Source organism: Palaemon carinicauda, chromosome 39 (genome assembly GCF_036898095.1).
Source record: "Palaemon carinicauda isolate YSFRI2023 chromosome 39, ASM3689809v2, whole genome shotgun sequence".
Taxonomy (NCBI): Eukaryota; Metazoa; Arthropoda; class Malacostraca; order Decapoda; family Palaemonidae; genus Palaemon; species Palaemon carinicauda.
This window is the reverse complement of record NC_090763.1, coordinates 38,178,632-38,200,773: the sequence shown is the minus strand read 5'-3', so window position 1 is coordinate 38,200,773 and position 22,142 is coordinate 38,178,632. Positions and strand designations below refer to the sequence as shown.

Here is a 22,142-nt window from a genome sequence, read left to right as displayed (position 1 = left end):
CTATTCTGTTATTCTCAGTGAAAAAATTAATTTAGTTAGAGACGTAACAGCGTTAAAAGAGTTAAATGTTCTATTTTTCAATTATTCTTAGTGAAAAATTTAATTTAGTTAAAGTTGTAAGTATTAAACAAGTTAAAACCAATCGACCATAGAATGGGGAGAATCAATATTTGTTAAGATCTAAGAAAAAAAAAGATAAAACCTAATTAAGAGAGAAACTAAACACTCCTGTAATAAGAGAATAATCTCGCCTCTTTACCGAATGGTCTCCCCGTACTCAGCATCCCTGTTAATCTCGCCTCATTAGTGAATAGTCTCCCAGTACCCAGCATCTCTGTTAATCTTGCCTCTTTACCGAATAGTCTCCCGTACCCAGCATCCTTGTTAATCTCGCCTCTTTACCGAATGATCTCCCCGTACCCAACATCCCTGTTAATCTTGCCTCGTTACTGAATAGTCTTCCCATACCCAGCATCTCTGTTAATCTTGCCTCTTTACCGAATAGTCTCCCGTACCCAGCATCCTTGTTAATCTCGCCTCTTTACCGAATGATCTCCCCGTACCCAACATCCCTGTTAATCTTGCCTCGTTACTGAATAGTCTTCCCATACCCAGCATCTCTGTTAATCTTGCCTCTTTACCGAATAGTCTCCCGTACCCAGCATCCTTGTTAATCTCGCCTCTTTACCGAATGATCTCCCCGTACCCAACATCCCTGTTAATCTTGCCTCGTTACTGAATAGTCTTCCCATACCCAGCATCTCTGTTAATCTTGCCTCTTTACCGAATAGTCTCCCGTACCCAGCATCCTTGTTAATCTCGCCTCTTTACTGAATGATCTCCCCGTACCCAACATCCCTGTTAATCTTGCCTCGTTACTGAATAGTCTTCCCATACCCAGCATCTCTGTTAATCTTGCCTCTTTACCGAATAGTCTCCCGTACCCAGCATCCTTGTTAATCTCGCCTCTTTACTGAATGATCTCCCCGTACCCAACATCCCTGTTAATCTTGCCTCGTTACTGAATAGTCTTCCCATACCCAGCATCTCTGTTAATCTTGCCTCTTTACTGAATAGTCTTCCCGTACCCAGTCCCTGTTAATCTCGCCTCTTTACTGAATGATCTCCCCGTACCCAACATCCCTGTTAATCTTGCCTCGTTACTGAATAGTCTTCCCATACCCAGCATCTCTGTTAATCTTGCCTCTTTACCGAATAGTCTCCCGTACCCAGCATCCTTGTTAATCTCGCCTCTTTACTGAATGATCTCCCCGTACCCAACATCCCTGTTAATCTTGCCTCGTTACTGAATAGTCTTCCCATACCCAGCATCTCTGTTAATCTTGCCTCTTTACTGAATAGTCTTCCCGTACCCAGTCCCTGTTAATCTCGCCTCTTTACTGAATGATCTCCCCGTACCCAACATCCCTGTTAATCTTGCCTCGTTACTGAATAGTCTTCCCATACCCAGCATCTCTGTTAATCTTGCCTCTTTACCGAATAGTCTCCCGTACCCAGCATCCTTGTTAATCTCGCCTCTTTACTGAATGATCTCCCCGTACCCAACATCCCTGTTAATCTTGCCTCGTTACTGAATAGTCTTCCCATACCCAGCATCTCTGTTAATCTTGCCTCTTTACTGAATAGTCTTCCCGTACCCAGTCCCTGTTAATCTCGCCTCTTTACTGAATGATCTCCCCGTACCCAACATCCCTGTTAATCTTGCCTCGTTACTGAATAGTCTTCCCATACCCAGCATCTCTGTTAATCTTGCCTCTTTACCGAATAGTCTCCCGTACCCAGCATCCTTGTTAATCTCGCCTCTTTACTGAATGATCTCCCCGTACCCAACATCCCTGTTAATCTTGCCTCGTTACTGAATAGTCTTCCCATACCCAGCATCTCTGTTAATCTTGCCTCTTTACTGAATAGTCTTCCCGTACCCAGTCCCTGTTAATCTCGCCTCTTTACTGAATGATCTCCCCGTACCCAACATCCCTGTTAATCTTGCCTCGTTACTGAATAGTCTTCCCATACCCAGCATCTCTGTTAATCTTGCCTCTTTACTGAATAGTCTTCCCGTACCCAGTCCCTGTTAATCTCGCCTCTTTACTGAATGATCTCCCCGTACCCAACATCCCTGTTAATCTTGCCTCGTTACTGAATAGTCTTCCCATACCCAGCATCTCTGTTAATCTTGCCTCTTTACTGAATAGTCTTCCCGTACCCAGTCCCTGTTAATCTCGCCTCTTTACTGAATGATCTCCCCGTACCCAACATCCCTGTTAATCTTGCCTCGTTACTGAATAGTCTTCCCATACCCAGCATCTCTGTTAATCTTGCCTCTTTACCGAATAGTCTCCCGTACCCAGCATCCTTGTTAATCTCGCCTCTTTACTGAATGATCTCCCCGTACCCAACATCCCTGTTAATCTTGCCTCGTTACTGAATAGTCTTCCCATACCCAGCATCTCTGTTAATCTTGCCTCTTTACTGAATAGTCTTCCCGTACCCAGTCCCTGTTAATCTCGCCTCTTTACTGAATGATCTCCCCGTACCCAACATCCCTGTTAATCTTGCCTCGTTACTGAATAGTCTTCCCATACCCAGCATCTCTGTTAATCTTGCCTCTTTACCGAATAGTCTCCCGTACCCAGCATCCTTGTTAATCTCGCCTCTTTACTGAATGATCTCCCCGTACCCAACATCCCTGTTAATCTTGCCTCGTTACTGAATAGTCTTCCCATACCCAGCATCTCTGTTAATCTTGCCTCTTTACTGAATAGTCTTCCCGTACCCAGTCCCTGTTAATCTCGCCTCTTTACTGAATGATCTCCCCGTACCCAACATCCCTGTTAATCTTGCCTCGTTACTGAATAGTCTTCCCATACCCAGCATCTCTGTTAATCTTGCCTCTTTACCGAATAGTCTCCCGTACCCAGCATCCTTGTTAATCTCGCCTCTTTACTGAATGATCTCCCCGTACCCAACATCCCTGTTAATCTTGCCTCGTTACTGAATAGTCTTCCCATACCCAGCATCTCTGTTAATCTTGCCTCTTTACTGAATAGTCTTCCCGTACCCAGTCCCTGTTAATCTCGCCTCTTTACTGAATGATCTCCCCGTACCCAACATCCCTGTTAATCTTGCCTCGTTACTGAATAGTCTTCCCATACCCAGCATCTCTGTTAATCTTGCCTCTTTACTGAATAGTCTTCCCGTACCCAGTCCCTGTTAATCTCGCCTCTTTACTGAATGATCTCCCCGTACCCAACATCCCTGTTAATCTTGCCTCGTTACTGAATAGTCTTCCCATACCCAGCATCTCTGTTAATCTTGCCTCTTTACTGAATAGTCTTCCCGTACCCAGTCCCTGTTAATCTCGCCTCTTTACTGAATGATCTCCCCGTACCCAACATCCCTGTTAATCTTGCCTCGTTACTGAATAGTCTCCCCATACCCAGCATCTCTATTAATCTTGCCTCTTTACTAAATAGTCTCCCCGTACCCAGCATCCATGTTAATCTTGCATCTTTACTAAATAGTCTCCCCGTAACCAGCATCCCTGTTAATCTAGTCTCTTTACCGAATAGTCTCCTTGTACTCAGCATCTCTGCTTCTCTTCCAGATACTCTACACGAAAATGAGACAGTAGCACGTCGTCGATTTAGTGAAGATGTAAGAAAAAAATCTTTAGGTAAGGAGTAATCTATTATTTAATTTCGTTTTCATTTTCTTTAAGATAGAATTTTTTATGAGGATATTTTTGAATGTGTTACATTAGAATAAGGATGAAGTTGTCTTGGCTTTTGTTTTTGGTAGTTGAAGTAATGTAATGAATGTGTGTTGGAATGGTATTTGTGTTTAAACGTGAGTATGGAAATTCTCAAGTGAGTCCTAAAGTTTGTGTGATTTAAATATATATGTATGTATATAATGTATATATATATATATATATATATATATATATATATATATATATATATATATATATATATATATATATATCCATATATGTATACAGTATATATATATACATATACACACATATAATTATGTATATATATATGTAAATATATTCATATATGTATACAGTATATATACATACACACACAAACACACACACACATTATATATATATATATATATATATATATATATATATGTAAATATATTCATATATGTATACAGTATATATACATACACACACAAACACACACACATTATATATATATATATATATATATATATATATATATATATATAAAATATATATATATATATATATATATATATATATATATATATATATATATATATATATATATATATATATGCGTGTATGTGTGTTATGTTTGTAAAGAATAAGAGTGAAATATAAAAAGAAAACGTTAAAGATACCACCCAAACTCTCAAGTCATGTACTTAAATTAATGGAACTTTAGACATTTCAACAATATGCAATATTTTTCAAGCTAGGAGTTCTACCTCGTGATTAAATATAGTTTTGCTTATTTATTTTTACTCCTCTTATGCAGTGTATGACTTTCTCTATTTCATATTCCTTACCGGATTATTTTCCTGTATGGAACCCGTAGTCTTCCTCTAAATTACCTTTTCCAAACTTGTGTTAGGCTGATAATCGTGAAAATAATCAAAATCATAAATAATAATAATATTATTATTATTCTACACTCGTCAAAGATTTTATCTCAGTCATTTTTTTTCTTTTTTACTTGAGAGACAAATAATAATGATACACTCCTCATAGATTTTACGTCTGCCAATGTCACTGAGCGTATCAGAAATAGAAATATATATATATATATATATATATATATATATATATATATATATATATATATATATATATATATACTAGTCCATGAAGATATATTCTTCCCAATTAAGATAAAAGAAAACGATCTTCAGACAATTTATTTTGACAAGATTTCTTATAGATATATCAAAATGTCAAAACGCCCTCTTCAACTAGAGACAATGAACTCATGTTTTTATTTATTTATTTATTTATTTCTATCTAGGCCTAAAAGCCCAGCCGAGCCTTGCCTATGCCTAAGGGTCTCTCACCCTTTTCGTATTTTAGGGGAAGAACATTGTAGGAATACCTTGGAAAATCACGAGCCAAATATTTTCGTCTCTTAGGCCTTTAGTAGGCTTCTTGCTTTTACAAAATCTCTCTCTCTCTCTCTCTCTCTCTCTCTCTCTCCCTCTCTCTCTCTCTCTCTCTCTCAGCACTAATCACTAATCAGTCCAGAGGTAACGGATACAAACTGGAATTGAAAAGATACAACACCACTCAATGTGGGAATTTCTTTACATACAAAATAGCACATACTTGTAATAGACTTCCAGCGGATGTAGTGAACAGTATCACGGTAAACTAGTTCAAGAATAAGTTAGACAAGATCATAAGAACTCTCTAAATATTTAAACTAAATAGCTCTCCCAAAAAGCAAATAGACTCTCCGCTGATGGACTAAAAAGTCTTTGAGATATCCAAAATCCTTGCAACTCCTTGTAATTCTCTCTCTCTCTCTCTCTCTCTCTCTCTCTCTCTCTCTCTCTCTCTCTCTCTCTCTCTCTATCTCTCTCTCTCTCTCTCTCTCTCTCTCTCTCTCTTTTCTCTTTTCACTGTTTATGTATGACAGATCTATAATAATTAAACCGTAAAGCTAATAAATAAAAAAAAGTTCTCAAACGTACAGTTCCACCACCCGGTATAACAAATGCAGTCCGAACTGCGAACAGCGAAACCCATTAAGAAAAGGCAAACACGACCTAGCTCTTACAAGGAGGGATTAATAATTGAGAGACCAGTTTCCATGCACTGGCCTCTCCCGCAGGTGCAAGATAGCCGGCGTTTGACTTTGCTTGCTTGATATTCATTGCATGGTTTCCAAACGCTCGTATATGTCACCATTATTGTATTTCTGAAGACTGCGCCACTCAGCAGGTGTACTGTAGAGTTGGAGTTATTGACTCGTAGTATATTGAGCAGAATTTCAGACTTTAAATGTTATATTATACGATTTAGAGTCCTGGGAAGTTTATTTTATTCTTATAAGTTTTTTTTTTTTTTTTTTTTTTAATGAATGGACATGATAAACAGATTATTCTAATTCAAGGAAATATTAACGTAAAATGTCCTGTACTAAGGTGATTTTATGAAAGCTAAGGAGTAAAACAATGGTTACGAACACACACACACACACACACACACACACAAATATATATATATATATATATATATATATATATATATATATATATATATATATATATATATATATATATATATATATATATATATATATATATATAGCAGTGAAAGGGTTTGCGTAGCACTATGATCAGCAAAGCTGTACTATTCAGGGCCACTCACACTAGGTTGGTTTGCTGTGAGAGATCAGATAAGTTTCCCACCATCACCAATCCGCAGGTGGAGATGAAAACTGGCCAAACCCCAGACATGACTAAGGGCATTTCTGAGGCCCTTGTCCTGCAGTGGATTAGAAACAACTGCATTTGTTGTATATTATGCAAACACACATACACACACACACATCAGCCATTACTAGCACACTGTAGAACAAAAGCCTCAGCGATGTCCTTAAAATCGCGTCTTTTTATGGTCTCTCTACACCAGCCCATACCCGCAAACTTTCTTAGTTCATCAATCCATCGTCTTCTCTCTCTATCTATATACATAGATAAATAGATAGTAGTCTATGTATGTTAATTGCTGTATAGACTGTATGTATGTTATGCTATTATATGCATGAAAAGTTACGAGGAGCTAAATAAAAAAAAGTGCAGAATTTCATGAATAATTGAGACTAGGCTTATTGCTAATCTGAATATATTTCTATAAAGGTAAAATATTTTGTAAGTTAATTATCAATAAAGCAACTTTAAAGAAAAAGTATTTATCCTATAAGAAAGTAAACCTCTGCAAGAGCCAAGTGCCACCCACTCCCAATGTCTCTATGAAACATCACCGTAACTGACACCGTCTCTTAATTTCTACATCCGCAGACACGATTCCTGTGATGGACGACATCTACCAACACCAGAGGCGCCTGTCGGAGGCTGGGGTCCGTCGCTTGTCAGGTAAGTGATCAAGGAGATTAGCATAAGATACCCTTTGTCTAGAGCGCCACTTCTTTGTTGTCTTGTTAGATCTTTGGTCCAGTATTTACTTTAAGGACTGCTTTCCAAGACCTACAAGATCAGTTTGTCGTATATATATTTATGTGTTATGTATATCACACTGCACAATGTGTTTATTGTCAAATCCACATTATTGAAGCATTTAGAAAGCCCAACTACCCTCCCCACCCACACCTTGCCATCTCTTGGAATAAGAAAGAAAGCATGTATGTGGGGTCTCATTTCAGCGGTCTTAGCCTTGTTGAAGTCATTTAACCATGTTTCAGATAATGCTAATATGTTGAAATATTTCTTATTTACCAATTCTCAAATAAGAATAGTTTTATTACTAACAGATTGAATATTTACATAGCTACAATTTATAACATCCTTAGTATCCATGGTCAGTATTTTCTGCTAATCTCTTCAATTTTAAATCATAAGCTTTGTAATTTCTTGAATTCACTATAGTATTATCTGGTTTGTTCAACTTAATGCATTTTATAATCTTTATATGTTTCAAGGTAGGAACGATCTTCTATTTGACTCTATCATACCTGTTTGACTGTAATATCTTGATTTTTTTTTCTTGAAAATCTTAGCTCTTAAGGCAACCTGCTTTGGAATAAGAATCTACGCTCCAATTATTTTTTGTCCGTCTCCTTATGGAAAACGATCCACAAATATAGAAGTTGTTTGGCTGGGTTTGGAAAGGAATAACTAATCAATTTTATAAAGGTAAAAAGCATGTCCTTACTAAATTCCCAGGTTATGTAATTTTCCAAAAATGCTCTGTAGCAACTTCAGTGACTAACCCCGAGAAATTCTCCCCCGCCTACAGTTCAGGAGGCAAAAAATCGGACCCTGTCTTCTTGGGTATGTTTTAACAGCTGATAAGATAATAGTTACCGGCCTTACACCGTTGCTGATGTCAGGAATATCCAGGGAGCCCCTTAAGGAGAACTTAATCGGAGATGAAATCTCTTCTCCTGTCCTAAAAGGGAAGAAGCGGACAATACTTGATTAAATCTCGGACGTTTAGAATTAGGATGATCCCTGCCTTAGTTTTTTGTTTTATTTTACTCGTTTTTGCTTTCCTTGCGATTTGGGTTTATAATCTATAAATAAATTAAGATTTTTAATTCAGTTTTATACCATTTTTGTAATATCTGAATCCCACCTCACAGGGTTAGACAGTTTACATGGGACTGTGGGTGTCACTTTTCATCTCGTTTGTCTAAGATTTCTTCAAGTGACCTATTGTTCTCCTAAATAGGTTGTGCCTTTTAGTGTACAGAAACTTTTCAAATATGCATTTACATCAATCATTTTAGCTATAAAAGGCTCCCTTTTGATATCCAAGTAATAGAATATAATCCAATGCAGAGGACGTGCCCTTATTTAGAAGATAAGAATGAACCAGTCTTCTGTCGAGTTGAGTATTGTTTCTCTCAAATATAATCTCCGAATCTCCACAAGTTAGATAAGAACCAACACGTCACACACACAGATCTATATCGGGCTGTGATAACTCGTTTGCTTATTCAGCTCGGAAGAAACCAATTGTTTATTGACGTCCGCGGCTTTTAGCAACTCTCATTATGTCACAAAGATAAGACATTTACGTCATGTGTGGTTTTTTATCGGAATTGTGGTTTCATGCGTCACCCAGCCACTCGGTCTCATTATGTTTGTCTGGTTTGCCTCTGATAATACATGCTCCACGCGTCGCATGAGTCAAGCAATGCTGGCTTCCAGGCATTTAAGCTTATTTGCATGCTCGTGCAATCTTGTTCACTATGAATATTTATTGAGTAAAGTGCTTCCAGATTTCAGGAAATTGCTTTGCTCTCTCTCTCTCTCTCTCTCTCTCTCTCTCTCTCTCTCTCTCTCTCTCTCTCTCTCTCTCTCTCTCTCTCTCTCTCTCTCTCTCTCTCTCAAGCGCATTTTCTGCAAATTTGACAGTTTGCCCTTAGGTGGCTTCGTGTATTTTCGCATCTAATTAGGAAATTGTAGTCCAGCAAAAGATTACATTTACGAAAAAGTACCCATAGACGAATTTAAAACAACAAAGGGGAATTAGTTTGAACGTCACTGTATTCTCTTTCGTTTTCCGTTTCGTTAGTATGTCAACGAACGACCTAGAATCCGAGTGTTGGTATCCAACATCCACTGACCGCAGAATGTCTTCTCAGACAATTAAGCCGGTATTGCGTCTACACTGGGTCTAGCTCAGCTTCAGGCATTGAAGGGTGTGATAGGCCTGTTATGGATCTATGTGTAACCGTAGTCTAAAGAGAATTGTGTGTGTGTGTATATATATATATATATATATATATATATATATATATATATATATATATATATATATATATATATGTGTGTGTGTGTGTGTGTGTGTACTTATATGTATATATATATATATATATATATATATATATATATATATATATATATATATGTATATATATATGTGTGTGTGTATATATATATGTATATATATATATATATATATATATATATATATATATATATATATATATATATATATATATATATATATATATATATATATATATATATATATATATATATATATATGTGTGTGTGTGTGTGTGTGTGTGTGTGTGTAAATCTTAAGTTTATCTGCTAAACATATCTCAAGAACGTATAGTGTTTCTACTTGCTACGAACCAGCAGAATAAATGCATTAATTAAATTAATTTTCCAATTTCTTCCAATCATTATCTTTATTTGCATATAAGATCTTGATAATGCTTATCATTATTGTCATACAAAATGGTCATATATTCAAAGGAGACACTTAGATAAAAATGGACAATTACTTGCCAAGAATGAAGCTTATAAATCAACTCACTAAGCATTAAACTTTCAAGAAAGATCCTTCAAACGAAAAATGATAATCTAAGCTTTTAAAGTTGCAAATAAAGTCATTGGGCGAATGCATCTCCATCACTTTAATATTAATACAAATGAAAGTCACAAACAAAACAACAATAAACAAGGAAACAAGAGAAATCAAGAATGCGCAAGAACTGCAGAATCTAAGGCCTCGCTCATGCACCGTCATAAACTTTAAAATAAATATGATCGTTTTGTAACGGAAACTTGCCCAAGGTGTCGAGCGACACGAACAATACTGCATTCATTTCTTTGGAGGTGACTTATACTGTCACTGACAGAAACATATATCCAATATTGTGATATACACAGTCATGTGGTCAATACGATATATATATATATATATATATATATATATATATATATATATATATATATATATATATATATATATATATATATATATATATATATATATATATATATATATATATATATATATATAAGTATAAAGAGAAAATGAGAGAGAGATAAGAGAGAGAGAGAGAGAGAGAGAGAGAGAGAGAGAGAGAGAGAGAGAGAGAGAGAGAGAGAGAGAGAGAAATTGTGGTTACCTTTCTTGTTTTTTTTTTTAAACCACCCCAGTCAGCTTGGTAGCTGTCTTAACTCCAAGGTGGCGGCATAATTCTAAATTTGGCATTTTTTGTCCCCTAGGAAAAGATAAAAAAATAAAACCCCGTATACTTGCGGAAATAGCGAGAGAGAGAGAGAGAGAGAGAGAGAGAGAGAGAGAGAGAGAGAGAGAGAGAGAGAGAGAGAGAGAGAGAGAGAGAGAGATTATTATATCTAGCACTAGAGCTAAGGATCAATTTAAAATCTTTAGGTTAAACTTCCTGAGTTCAATTAAATTGTGTCAGGACATTCCTTCAAAAACCCTTACAAATGGAGTTCTGCTCTGTTAAAATACGTATTTATTCACCCGCGCAAACGCTAAAGTTATATTAAGAGACTGCAAGTCATACCAGGTAAACTTCATTTCACTGGAACCTCTGAACCTTGAGGGAACCTCCCTGCACTTCGTAGATGCGTAGATTATGATAATTTATTAATCAAGTCCCGACATCTCGTTTTCGTTCGCCCTACTTTGCTCGGGAAGGGGAACCTTGATGTAACATTTCGTACAGTTACTGTCAAGTGTCAACCTCTGTGTACCGTTAAACCAGGATAGGAAAAAGCATTAGTCATGGGCTTTGATTAATGGGAGATTTGACCGCATAAGGACCGTTATTATAAGTTCTTGGTTCCTAACTGCTCACTCCGCAAAATAAGTTTGCGGGCACTCTATTGCTAAGCTTCTACGTATACTCATTACCGTAATTAAGCTTATTTTACCTGTACGTTCTGTACCACAAACAACATTATTAATGGAATTTTTAATCATTACTTTTATCCCCTTCTATCCTGAAATCGTGGATTTTTAGTGGCGGAGAAACTATAAGCGGCCGATTATTATACAGACACAAATGCTGACTTGTGTGAATTGAGTCACGTAAAAAAGTGAAGTGGGAATTGAAGATTTATTTGTTTATAGATTGATAAAATATACGAAGAGGGAAGAAGCGCAAATGGCGATGACTTCACATACTTCACACCTGAACGATTGCTTGGAATGCAGAGGTGGAAGTTGTTATGCACGATTCGTAATCGAGAAATGTTACCGTAAAATGTAATCCACGTTCGCGTACATTAACTTCTTGAATATCAATGCATTTATCAATCAGCTCGAATGTTTCTGAATGTTAATTAGCACGTGCAAAAATGTACAAGAGATATTAATTGGTATTTTAAGTGAATTTTCAAAAGTACAAGGAAACTATCACGAAATGTACGATAATTCCGTCGACCTCAAACGCGTGTAATGTTATGTTGCATCTGGCAACGTCGCTGACGTTAGTGGCTCTCAGCTGTTTCCGGACCGTGTATTCATAGTGTAGTTCGATGTATTGTATTTTTAAGTGAAATAAGTAAATAAAGTGTATTTCCCCGTCGTCTATAAGTGTGTTGTGCTCGTGAAAGATTCATGGCAAGCTTAGAAACCTCCAAAACGTCCAAAATTCCGCCCATTTCGTGAGTGAAAAAGTTAAATGCGATGTCGTGTAGGAAAGACGTAGACTACAGGCTGCTAAGTTAGTAAGAGGCCTACGGTAGGCTGTATCCGGTAGGCCCTTTTACAGGTGCACTGCTGTTAAATAGTGTTAATTTACCATTGAAAAATATTAACACGAAATAAATTACATATCTGAAAGATTATACCGAGTGAATATATAGCCTTCGACATCTCTTGAGGCATACGGCCTACGGCAGCCTACAATAGGCCAGACTACCATACACAGATTTAATTCGTTGTGAAGTGTCAGACAAAATGGGTAGTATAAAACGAAGTGTTGGGACCTCTGGGCAGGGCGCACCAGCAGCTATGAGTCGATCGACTAGCCTTCCTGGTCCCAGGTTACCAGCCAATAAGAAATTAGCTACAGGTAAATTCACCCTGGTGCTATATTTAGTTTAAAATTAATTTAATGAAGGCCTGCTAGTTAACAAAACCTAGTTACAGGCTATTAGTTTACTAGTAGAGCAAATAACCTTGGGTACTATTTTAACTACTGTACTGTAAGATGCATCGGAACCTTTGTATATCAGCGGCCAGTTCCTCCAACGTGGATTAAAAATGAACATCAACTAACCCAAACTTTCCCCCACTAACCTAACCTACAAGCCGTGTCTTTACCTACTTGCCTAACGGAGGGGCGGGGGCTGACGCCCCCCTGCAACCCCCTTACAATGCCGTATTCTAAGTTAGCGGTAATCATACATGCATCCCGATAGATCATAACTAACCTAACTCGGGTGTACCCTATTTGGACCTGACCCGACCTTTTAGGGACTTCCCCGTCCCGTCTTGGACCCGACCTTTTAGGAACTTTACCTATCCCTTCTCGGACCCGACCTTCTAGGGACTTTCCCCGTCCCCTCTTGGACCCGATCTTTAAGAGACTTTACCCGTCCCCTCTCGGACCAGCTCAAGACCTTTATAGTGGGGTATACTTCTTGGTCATCTAAAGGGACCAGTCTAGTTTCTCATACAGCATTCAAAACTATTCTGTAGTTTTACCTTTATATTCGTAAGACGGTTAATAAGCGTCATATCCCCCGTTATATATTTAGAATAAGCCCCCGAGGAAAATTATTTATAGGGTACTTTATTTGAGTAATTTGATTGTGTTAATAATTCCTCTGCCGTTCATATCGATTGCTTGAGTTTTGATGCCCAGTCAATCTGAATTCTGATGTCAAAGTAAACCGTTGCCCTACTGGCGGCCATTCAGTTATCAGTACATATTTACTTGTTATTATTCTTTTATAGAAGTATTTTTAGGTTATATGACAACTGAAAAAGTAAGAGGTAGGGGAGTAACTTGGGTAGATTCCAGGTAACAAGTTGACTAAATCGGTCCCAGTGGACCGTATCTAAAAGATTAGTATTTGACTCTTAAGCCTTTGGAGGCTTATTTGAATTAGGCTACTAGCTAAATGAAAGTATTTTCCTTTTTGATTCCTATAGGATTTTTCTTTGTTGTTATATCGGAGATTATTTTCCTAAGGAGCAAACTTATATATCGTTTTTATTGACCAATTTACAAATTACTTCAAAAGTTCAAAGTTGGAGCAAATGTTTTTATGTTGACCAGGCTGTCATGAGTCTTTTTATAGTTTATATATGTCTTCTTCAATTGCACAAAAAATTGGCTTATTGAGAAAGTCTTTTAAGATATTCGGTGATCAATCTATTCTGAAGAAGTGTTTTAATTCTTTTATTCTACCTTGTTCTGAGTATTGTTCTCCTGTCTGGTCTTCAGCTGCTGATTCTCATCTTAATTTGTTGGACAGAAGCTTACGGTCTATTAAATTTCTTATTCCTGATCTAGATATTAATCTCTGGCATCGTCGTTCAATTAGTTCATTATGCATGTTGCATAAGATTTTTTCATAACTCTGACCATCCTTTACATTCAGATCTCCCTGGACAATTCTATCCTGTTCGTAATACTAGGCAGGCAGTTAATTCTAATAGCCAGGCCTTCTCCATCATAAGACTCAATACTACGCAGTACTCTAGAAGTTTTATTCCAGCTGTTACCAAGTTGTGGAATGATCTTCCTAATCGGGTTGTTGAATCAGTAGAACTTCAAAAGTTCAAAGTTGGAGCAAATGCTTTTTTGTTGACCAGGCTGACATGAGTCTTTTTATAGTTTATATATGACATAATTGTTTTTGACGTTGTTAATAGTTTATATATGACATATCTCTTTTGACATTACTTTTTTTAGAATGATTTATTGTTAATTTGTTCTCTTCAGTTATTTATTTCCTTATTTCCTTTCCTCACTGGGCTATTTTTCCCTATTGGAGCCCTTGGGCTTATAGCATCTTGCTTTTCCAATTAGGGTTGTAGCTTGGATAGTAATAATAATAATAATATCTGTTTTTGACGTTGTTAATAGTTTATATAGGACATATGTTTTGACGTTGTTAATAGTTTATGTAGGACATATGTTTTGACGTTGTTACTGTTTTTAGAACGATTTATTGTTAATTTATTCTCATCTTTTATTTATTTCCTTATTTCCTTTCCTCACTGGGCTATTTTTCCCCTATTGGAGCCCTTGGACTTATAGCATCTTGCTTTTCCAACTAGGGTTGTAGCTTGGCTATTAATAATGATAATAGTCTTATTGTACTGGAGACTAGCGTTCCGAGAATTAAGCCCAGTTAACATTTTTATTTGTGATTTACAAATTACTTACTCTAGAATAACTAGGGTAGATAGGCTTCTGCAATGTATCTTTTGCTATTCAAAAAGTTATCATTAAACTAAATGTTTAATCAGTGTAAATAGTAGAGAAACTTAGCGATTCTATGAATTCCGAAAACTTTATAAAGATGAGATACATTTTAATTGAAGCATTTTAATATTAAACAAAATAAATTTCCTCTTGTTTTTAAAGGTTAACATATTTGCTTAAAGGTCGTTTTTGAAATGGAGTGTAACCTTGATGGATTTTAGGTCTTGTGTATGTGTTAGATAGTGTTGTATCATAAAATACTGTAGACTGTAAAACCACAAACCATAGTTTATGAGTCTCGATTTTTCTTGATTAATAGAATATGGTGACAAGATGGAGTACTGTATTTACTCTCTCTCTCTCTCTCTCTCTCTCTCTCTCTCTCTCTCTCTCTCTCTCTCTCTCTCTCTCTCTCTCTCTCTCTCTCTCTCTCTCTCTCTCTCTCTCTCTCTCTCTCTCTCTCTCATGACAATTTCAAGCAAGAAATTGTGGCCATGTTCTTGTATCCTAAATTGGAAAATTCTTTAGTTTTTTATTATGATAATGATGCTTGTTAAAGCCAAATGTATGTGATTGTTCAAGTTGAATTACCTGCTTTATAAATTTTCAGATGCATCCGTCGTGCTAACGGAAGATACTGACAGCTTCATTATTGGTGATCGCATCTGGGTCGGCGGTACAAAAGGAGGATCCATTTCATATATTGGTGAGACGCAGTTTGCTCCCGGAGAGTGGGCTGGCGTCACCCTCGACGAACCAATCGGTAAATGATACTACAGTACTATCCACTGTTACTTTTGTAGTAAACTTTGTGAATTTTATGTGGGGATAATTAAAGACTTCAACCTTAGGTTTTATTATAAAATACAAAAGGTCCTCCACTTAATTGGTTCCTAGAAGCTTTTTGCAAGAATGATTTAGTAAAATTTCGGCCCATGATAGGCCTAACCTGAATTCCATGCCTATGATTTCCAGCTACAAAAGTCAACAAATAGTCGGGTTTCATATGAAATGGATATCAGGTTATTACAAATAATGATTTGCTTACTTTATTGAATGATATAATATTGTTTTATTACAGTATTTATTTTTCTTATCCTTATTATTTTAAGTTGAATTTGTGTTTGTAAGCTGAGGACCTTCTGTAGCGCAATGTTTGGCAGGACATTGGAACTCTCATAATTGAATAAGTCTTAGCAATTGCACTCTTTTGAATCCAATATACTACTATCGGAAACCACTAATAGAAAAATTGTTACATATTTTAATAAAGAAAATTATTCTTTTTCTCCTATCATCATCTTAACACCACTAAGGGAATCTCCACTCTCTAGACGATTTATGAAAAAAAGCTGATTGGTGGTGCTTGAGTTGTAAGGTAGTTGTTCGAAGAGAATAAAGAGCCCAACATTTTATATTGTAAACCTCCTTGTTATTTATTTTTGATATTGGAATATATGCAATTCAATTAAAGCTTTTATTTATCATGTTAATTATGATAGGTTACGCTTGATATATTTAGTCTGATAATGGAAAATGTTTAGTCCAATGTTCTAACGGGTGCTGGAGTTCAAAACTACAACTCGCTCATTTGAACTCTATCCCTTGTAGATTGCCTCCTTTATGGGCACCCCTTTAAGAGTATTCTCAACCCTTTGGTTTTATTCAATCACTTATATAATGTTTTCAAGTTGTATTATGGTATAAATGTACTGTAATTTATTTTGTTGTTCTGTTTTATCATCGTATGTCGAGCAAGATTGAATTCGGAACATATGTCTGTTAGAACTTATAAGTCTAAATGTTATAAACTATTATAAATACTATCCCACAGGGCTAAAACACTTATGGAATCATGTTCCGCTTGCCAGAACGTAGTTACAACGAGACTATGTTAATCGCAAGTGAAGCGAGCTTTGTTGGAATTAAGACCAATGAATAATCAAAGTGTTCTTTTGGCATATCAACTTACATGAAAATACTTCCAGAAAATTAAAATCACTGGCAGTTCTTTCCTCAGACATTCTATGCAATGTTTTTAATGCTTTCAGAAATACTCTGCTTTAAGTAAGGAGGTTTTCTTGGTACAATGAATGTAGTTTTAAATGACACCATAGAAAATGGAATTGAAGAATCTTGTTTTCTATGCGTCTGGAAGGCCTGGCACTCGTAAGCTACAGTGTTTTGGTTTTTTTATTTCTTTTTTTATATTACTGTATGGTGACTGGCAGAATGAAAGTTTAAACAAGTTAATATAAGTAACATAAAAATAAGACTGGTACATGGTGTATTGTAAGGTGCTCTGAACGTTATTGATGACTATGCTTAGCACAAACGCATATCTTTTCAGTTATGGTAGTCAATCCACCATAACTCAAAAACGATAGATTATGGTTAGAAATCATTATCACAATTGTTCAAAAAGCCACAAAATACACTATGTAACAGTCTTATTTTCTCATAAACATTTACAATATTGTACTATTCTGTAATTTTACCGAGTCTTGTGTGGGATATGGCCTGTTGTGCTTCAGCAGTCCTTTTCCTCAAAGTGATATTTAATTTTTAGGGTTTGCCACTTATATCCCTCAGGTCAGGGGATTTTAAACCCCCCTTAAGACAATCAAATTCCATTTTCCTGTAGAGAACAGTAATTAATTGAAGGTTTCCCCACCTTTCAAAATGCCTATAGTGTTCTCAAAGTGCCAATTTAAACCAACCAAACTGAGGCATTACTTCCCAAGATTCTGATTTTAAGAGATCTTTCTATTAAGACTGCCATCTTATAACCACTGGTTGTACGGGGCCCTATGTCCTCAATGGGTTCAAACTGCACAACCTGTCTTGATGATTTTTATTGCTGTATATAATTTTTATCTTGGATAATAATTGAAAGTTTTTCAATCTCAGAAAAATAACTACCATTGGTACTTCACTGGTTGGCAAATGGAAACATGGATGACATTAGGTTATTTCTGTTATAGGCATGTACAGAGCAGTATGTTTGGTATACTGTACTGCACAGTAATTTACTAACCTGTTTATCCTACAGATTTTCATTTGATTAAACTTTTTACCCATTGATATCATCTCGAAGATTTCTTTATCATACGTATTTTAACTGATGCAACCAAGTATTGCAATGCACAACTACTCATGTTTTAAATTTTCAGGCAAAAACGATGGCAGTGTAGCTGGAGTAAGATATTTTCAGTGCGAAGCCAAGAAGGGAGTATTTTCGCGGCTTACAAGGCTCTCCCGTGTCCCTCTCACTGATCACGACATTGAAGTCCTTGCCACGAGAACTCCAGGCGGGCCCGACTCTCCCAAAGCCAACGGAACACCCACAGGCAGCGTTGCCTCGGGCCCCACAGTCGCTCGCAAAATAACACCGTCCAGCGTTGCTTCGTCCGTACCAGTCAAATCTGGCTCGCCCGCTCCAGTGAAGGCTGGTTCCCCAGCTCCAGTAAAGGCTGGTTCCCCCGCTCCTATGAAGGCTGGCTCGCCAGCGCCTGTTGGCACCGCTACCCCAAGGAAATCCTCTACTTCTTCTACAGGTAAGTAGCATGGTTTTGGTTGAATATCTTTAGCTTCCTGAAATATGCTGTTGGTAATTTGTTTCTGTTCTGGCACAAATACAAACATGAGTTAAGTATTCAGGTCTGTATAGTAAGGAAAAATACAAATTATCTCCAAATTTGTCGTACTGTATTCGTTTATGATATTACTGTAGCCATGAATTCTGCATCACTTGTAAGGTGTGAGGGAGGAAGTTTACACGACAGTACTGGATTTGAAAATTTCATAAATCGGGGTTATTATGAATGAAATTTTTTCATTTTCATGTTTTGTATCCATCTATATTTGGCATGTTATTTGCCATTGTCATTAAGGATTGTTATTGACGCTTAACTTCATTAGGTTATTGTTGTTAGGTTAGGTTATTAATTTCATAAAGATAAATGTTTATTGACTTTTGACCATTGTTTTTACCACAAAAAGTTGGTCCCATTGGAAAAAAATCTTGATTATAAAGGGAAATTTGTAGAATACAATGTTGAATATCAGGTCTTCCCAGTTACATTTTTTTTCACCTTATGCTATTTTTTCAATATTAAACTTACCCGATAATCATGTAGCTGTCAACTCCGTTGCCCGACAGAATTCTATGGAGGGATACGCCAGCTATCACAATACTAGAAGGGGGTGTACTAACCAGCGCCACCTGTGGCCAGGTACTCAAGTACTTCTTGTTGACACCTCCTCAATTATTCCTCTGTCGTGCTTCCGGCAAGACGTTCTGGGATACGCTTATGTTCTTGGAGTATTTTCACGACTTTGGTGAAGTATTTCTCTTTGATTTCGGCTGTCGCTTTACTGGAAACTTCTATGTTAGCTTTTGGAATTAATTTGATTAATTATGGTGACGAAGAGAGTATGAACTCTCTTTCACCTTTAAATGGCCGACCCTTCCCTTAGACGGAAGTGTTGGTGTCTAAGAGAGTATAGACTCTCTTTCTTAATTTTGCTTAACAAAAGTTATAGATTTATTTTATATCTCTCCGCCTCTTATAGGCCTCTTCGATTAACTTCCTTTTTTTTATAAACTTATTAAAATTAATTTTTATATTTGTTTATATTCGACCTTCCTAATAGTAGGCGGTCTTTTCTTGGTACCGAAGTTAATTAACATTGAGCCCGTCATTTCGGTTTTACCTGTTAACATATTATGCTATTTTAATGTCTTTGAAAGAATTTCTTTGATAGTCTAGTACTGTTTTCAAAGTTGAACTAACGTTTTGTTTTGTCTCTGCAGTTGTTGACGTTCAGAACGTTCAACTTGCACTCTATCGTTACGATAGAGAAAGAATTTTCACGGTTTCACATTGCAGTAAGAGTAACCGTGTCTAGCGTTTTGTTCATTCTTTCTTCACTTAATGGTTTTAATCCTAATAAAGGAACTTTTCATTTTGGGAAATATTTCAGTTTTTTCCTTTAACAATAATATGTTTTAACGATATATATGATTGGGCTCTTCTCTCAGGTTCTAAGTCAAGAGAGAGAGAGAGAGAGAGAGAGAGATAGAGACGGAGGGAGAAAGAGGATAAACGTTTCATTCAAGCCTGCCAGGCGTACGAGTAACGTTGTTATCGTTTTTGCTCTTCTCCCTAGTCTCTTTAGGGGAAGAAAGTAAACGTTTCTAGAGTGATCTAGTGTTTAGTCTCTTTCCAGCCACTGAATTATTTATCTTTCATTAGATTTTTCTGTTACATTGTAATTCTGTTTTCGCAATTACTAACTTTTGAGAAAGGATAGAATTGCGTGTTTCAGGTACAAACCACTTAAAGTTTCGAGTTCAGTGAAATAAGTGCAAACAGAAAATCAAAGTGATAAGTGATTAGCGCAAAGTGTGTCAGTGTTGTGCGTGAGGGTACTTCTGTGCGCGCCAGTCGTTCTCCCAGTCCGGGACCTCTTGCAAGCTCCCAAGCCCAGGGGAAAAGCAATGTCGAAGGACAAAAGGGTTCAGCAGGCCTTGATCGGCGCACAGAAGTATCCTCGGTGGTTGTGGGCGTGTCTTACCGAGACCGTCACTCCCACCCGCAGACGATTGAGCTCCACCCGCAGACGATTGAGCCCTTATTTTGCTCGTCTGCAGAAGAAATTTAGGGGAGAAAACGCTGGTCTCAGGTCTCAAGACCTCTTAAACATAAAGTCCAGACCTATGCCAGACGTACGAAGTTAGAGTTCAACAACCCGGATGCAGTCATTGGGTTAGCTCTGACTCTCCTCAGTCATCAGTTGAATGCACTCCGCCTAAGAGGAGTAAGGTTCTGCCGCAACAGATCTCTGCTGTTAAGGCTTTACCTCAGCAGACCTTAGTGTCTGCCGACCCCAAGTTGACTCTACTGCAGTCCATGCAGTCACAACTTTCGGTCTTGATGCGTGAGTGTCGGGCTGAGAGTGTTGCGCCTCCGCCTCCGCCTACACTCCCTCCGCTTGCGCTCGCTCCGCCTGATCGCAGTACCACCTGCCAGGCGTACGATGTTGAGCCACGTTCTGAGTTGGCTGTTCCCAGTGGTGCTCAGCCTCCGCCTTCTTTAAGGCAACCTTTACAATGGGATCAGGAGGATTATACCTCTCTTCCTCCGCCTCCACTTGCTGCTCCACCAGTGATGCAACACTCGGTTGAGGTACAACAACCTCTCCCGTCCTTGAGTCAGTCTCCTCAGCTCTCGCTGCAGCGAGCTCAACCCTCCACAAGGCAAGCACCACTACACCTTAGCCTTGCGCCTCAGGAGCCTCAGCTTGCGAAACATTTACCTTGTTCTGCACAGCCTCTACCTCATCGCGCTCCGCTCACACCACAGGAACAGGAACTTGCTACTCCGCTTCCGCCAACCGCTCAGCAAGCGCAACCCTTGGGTTCAGCCACTCATGCCAGGAGTCAGCCTCCTCCACCCATGCGCCTACCTTCTGCTACTTCCTTTGATCAGCCTTTGCAGACTGAGCCTCAGGTGTTCCCTCAACAGAGTCTTGAAGAGGAAACCACAACTATTGTTGTTCCAGCTCGTTCTGACTCTGCTGTTCAGCATACCTTACCTCCATTTTCAAACCTTATGATAATGGAGGTTATTTGTATTACTTATAAAAATATATTTGTATTCCTTGCAATATATTTATAACAATATCGCAGAATATGGCAAAAAATATGAATCATGAGTTATGAATGTAAGGTAAATATTTAAACCCCATGCAAGCATGCATAAAGCACTCTAGCACTGGTCATGGAATTTCTGAGAAATGTTAAACGCCATGCACACGCTCTGCTTACCTTACAGCATGCTCTACATACAGCATGCTCTGCTTACAGCATGCTCTGCATACTACATGCTCTGCATACAGCATGCTCTGCATTCAGCATGCTCTGCATACAACATGCTCTACATACAGCATGCTCTGCATACAGCATGCTCTGCATACAACATGCTCTGCATACAGCATGCTCTGCATTCAGCATGCTCTGCATACAACATGCTCTGCATACAGCATGCTCTGCATACAACATGCTCTACATTCAGCATGCTCTGCATACAGCATACTCTGCATACAACATGCTCTGCATACCTTACCGCATGTTTCTCAGTCACACATCTTTGGTTGTTGCCAACTCACTAGACTGTCAAGCAGTTTCATAACGTTGCC

The 22,142-nt window shown here is 37.6% G+C and overlaps 1 protein-coding gene across 5 annotated transcripts in view; it reads left to right on the top strand.

The window, feature by feature from the left end:
- Positions 1–22,142, top strand: part of CLIP-190 (Cytoplasmic linker protein 190) — a 120,930-nt gene that overhangs the window by 755 nt on the left and 98,033 nt on the right. For 4 of the 5 annotated variants that reach the window (XR_011041862.1, XM_068362791.1, XM_068362789.1 and 1 more), the window contains exons 2-5: positions 3,629–3,697; positions 7,060–7,134; positions 15,550–15,702; positions 18,113–18,496. Coding sequence is in view for 4 of the 5 variants with exons in the window: in XM_068362791.1 (XP_068218892.1) it covers positions 3,629–3,697; positions 7,060–7,134; positions 15,550–15,702; positions 18,113–18,496 (681 nt within the window). In the remaining variant the exon portion in view is untranslated. Of the gene's footprint in view, positions 1–3,628; positions 3,698–7,059; positions 7,135–11,915; positions 12,573–15,549; positions 15,703–18,112; positions 18,497–22,142 lie in introns of those variants that run through there. The other variant, XM_068362790.1, reaches the window with a different exon arrangement.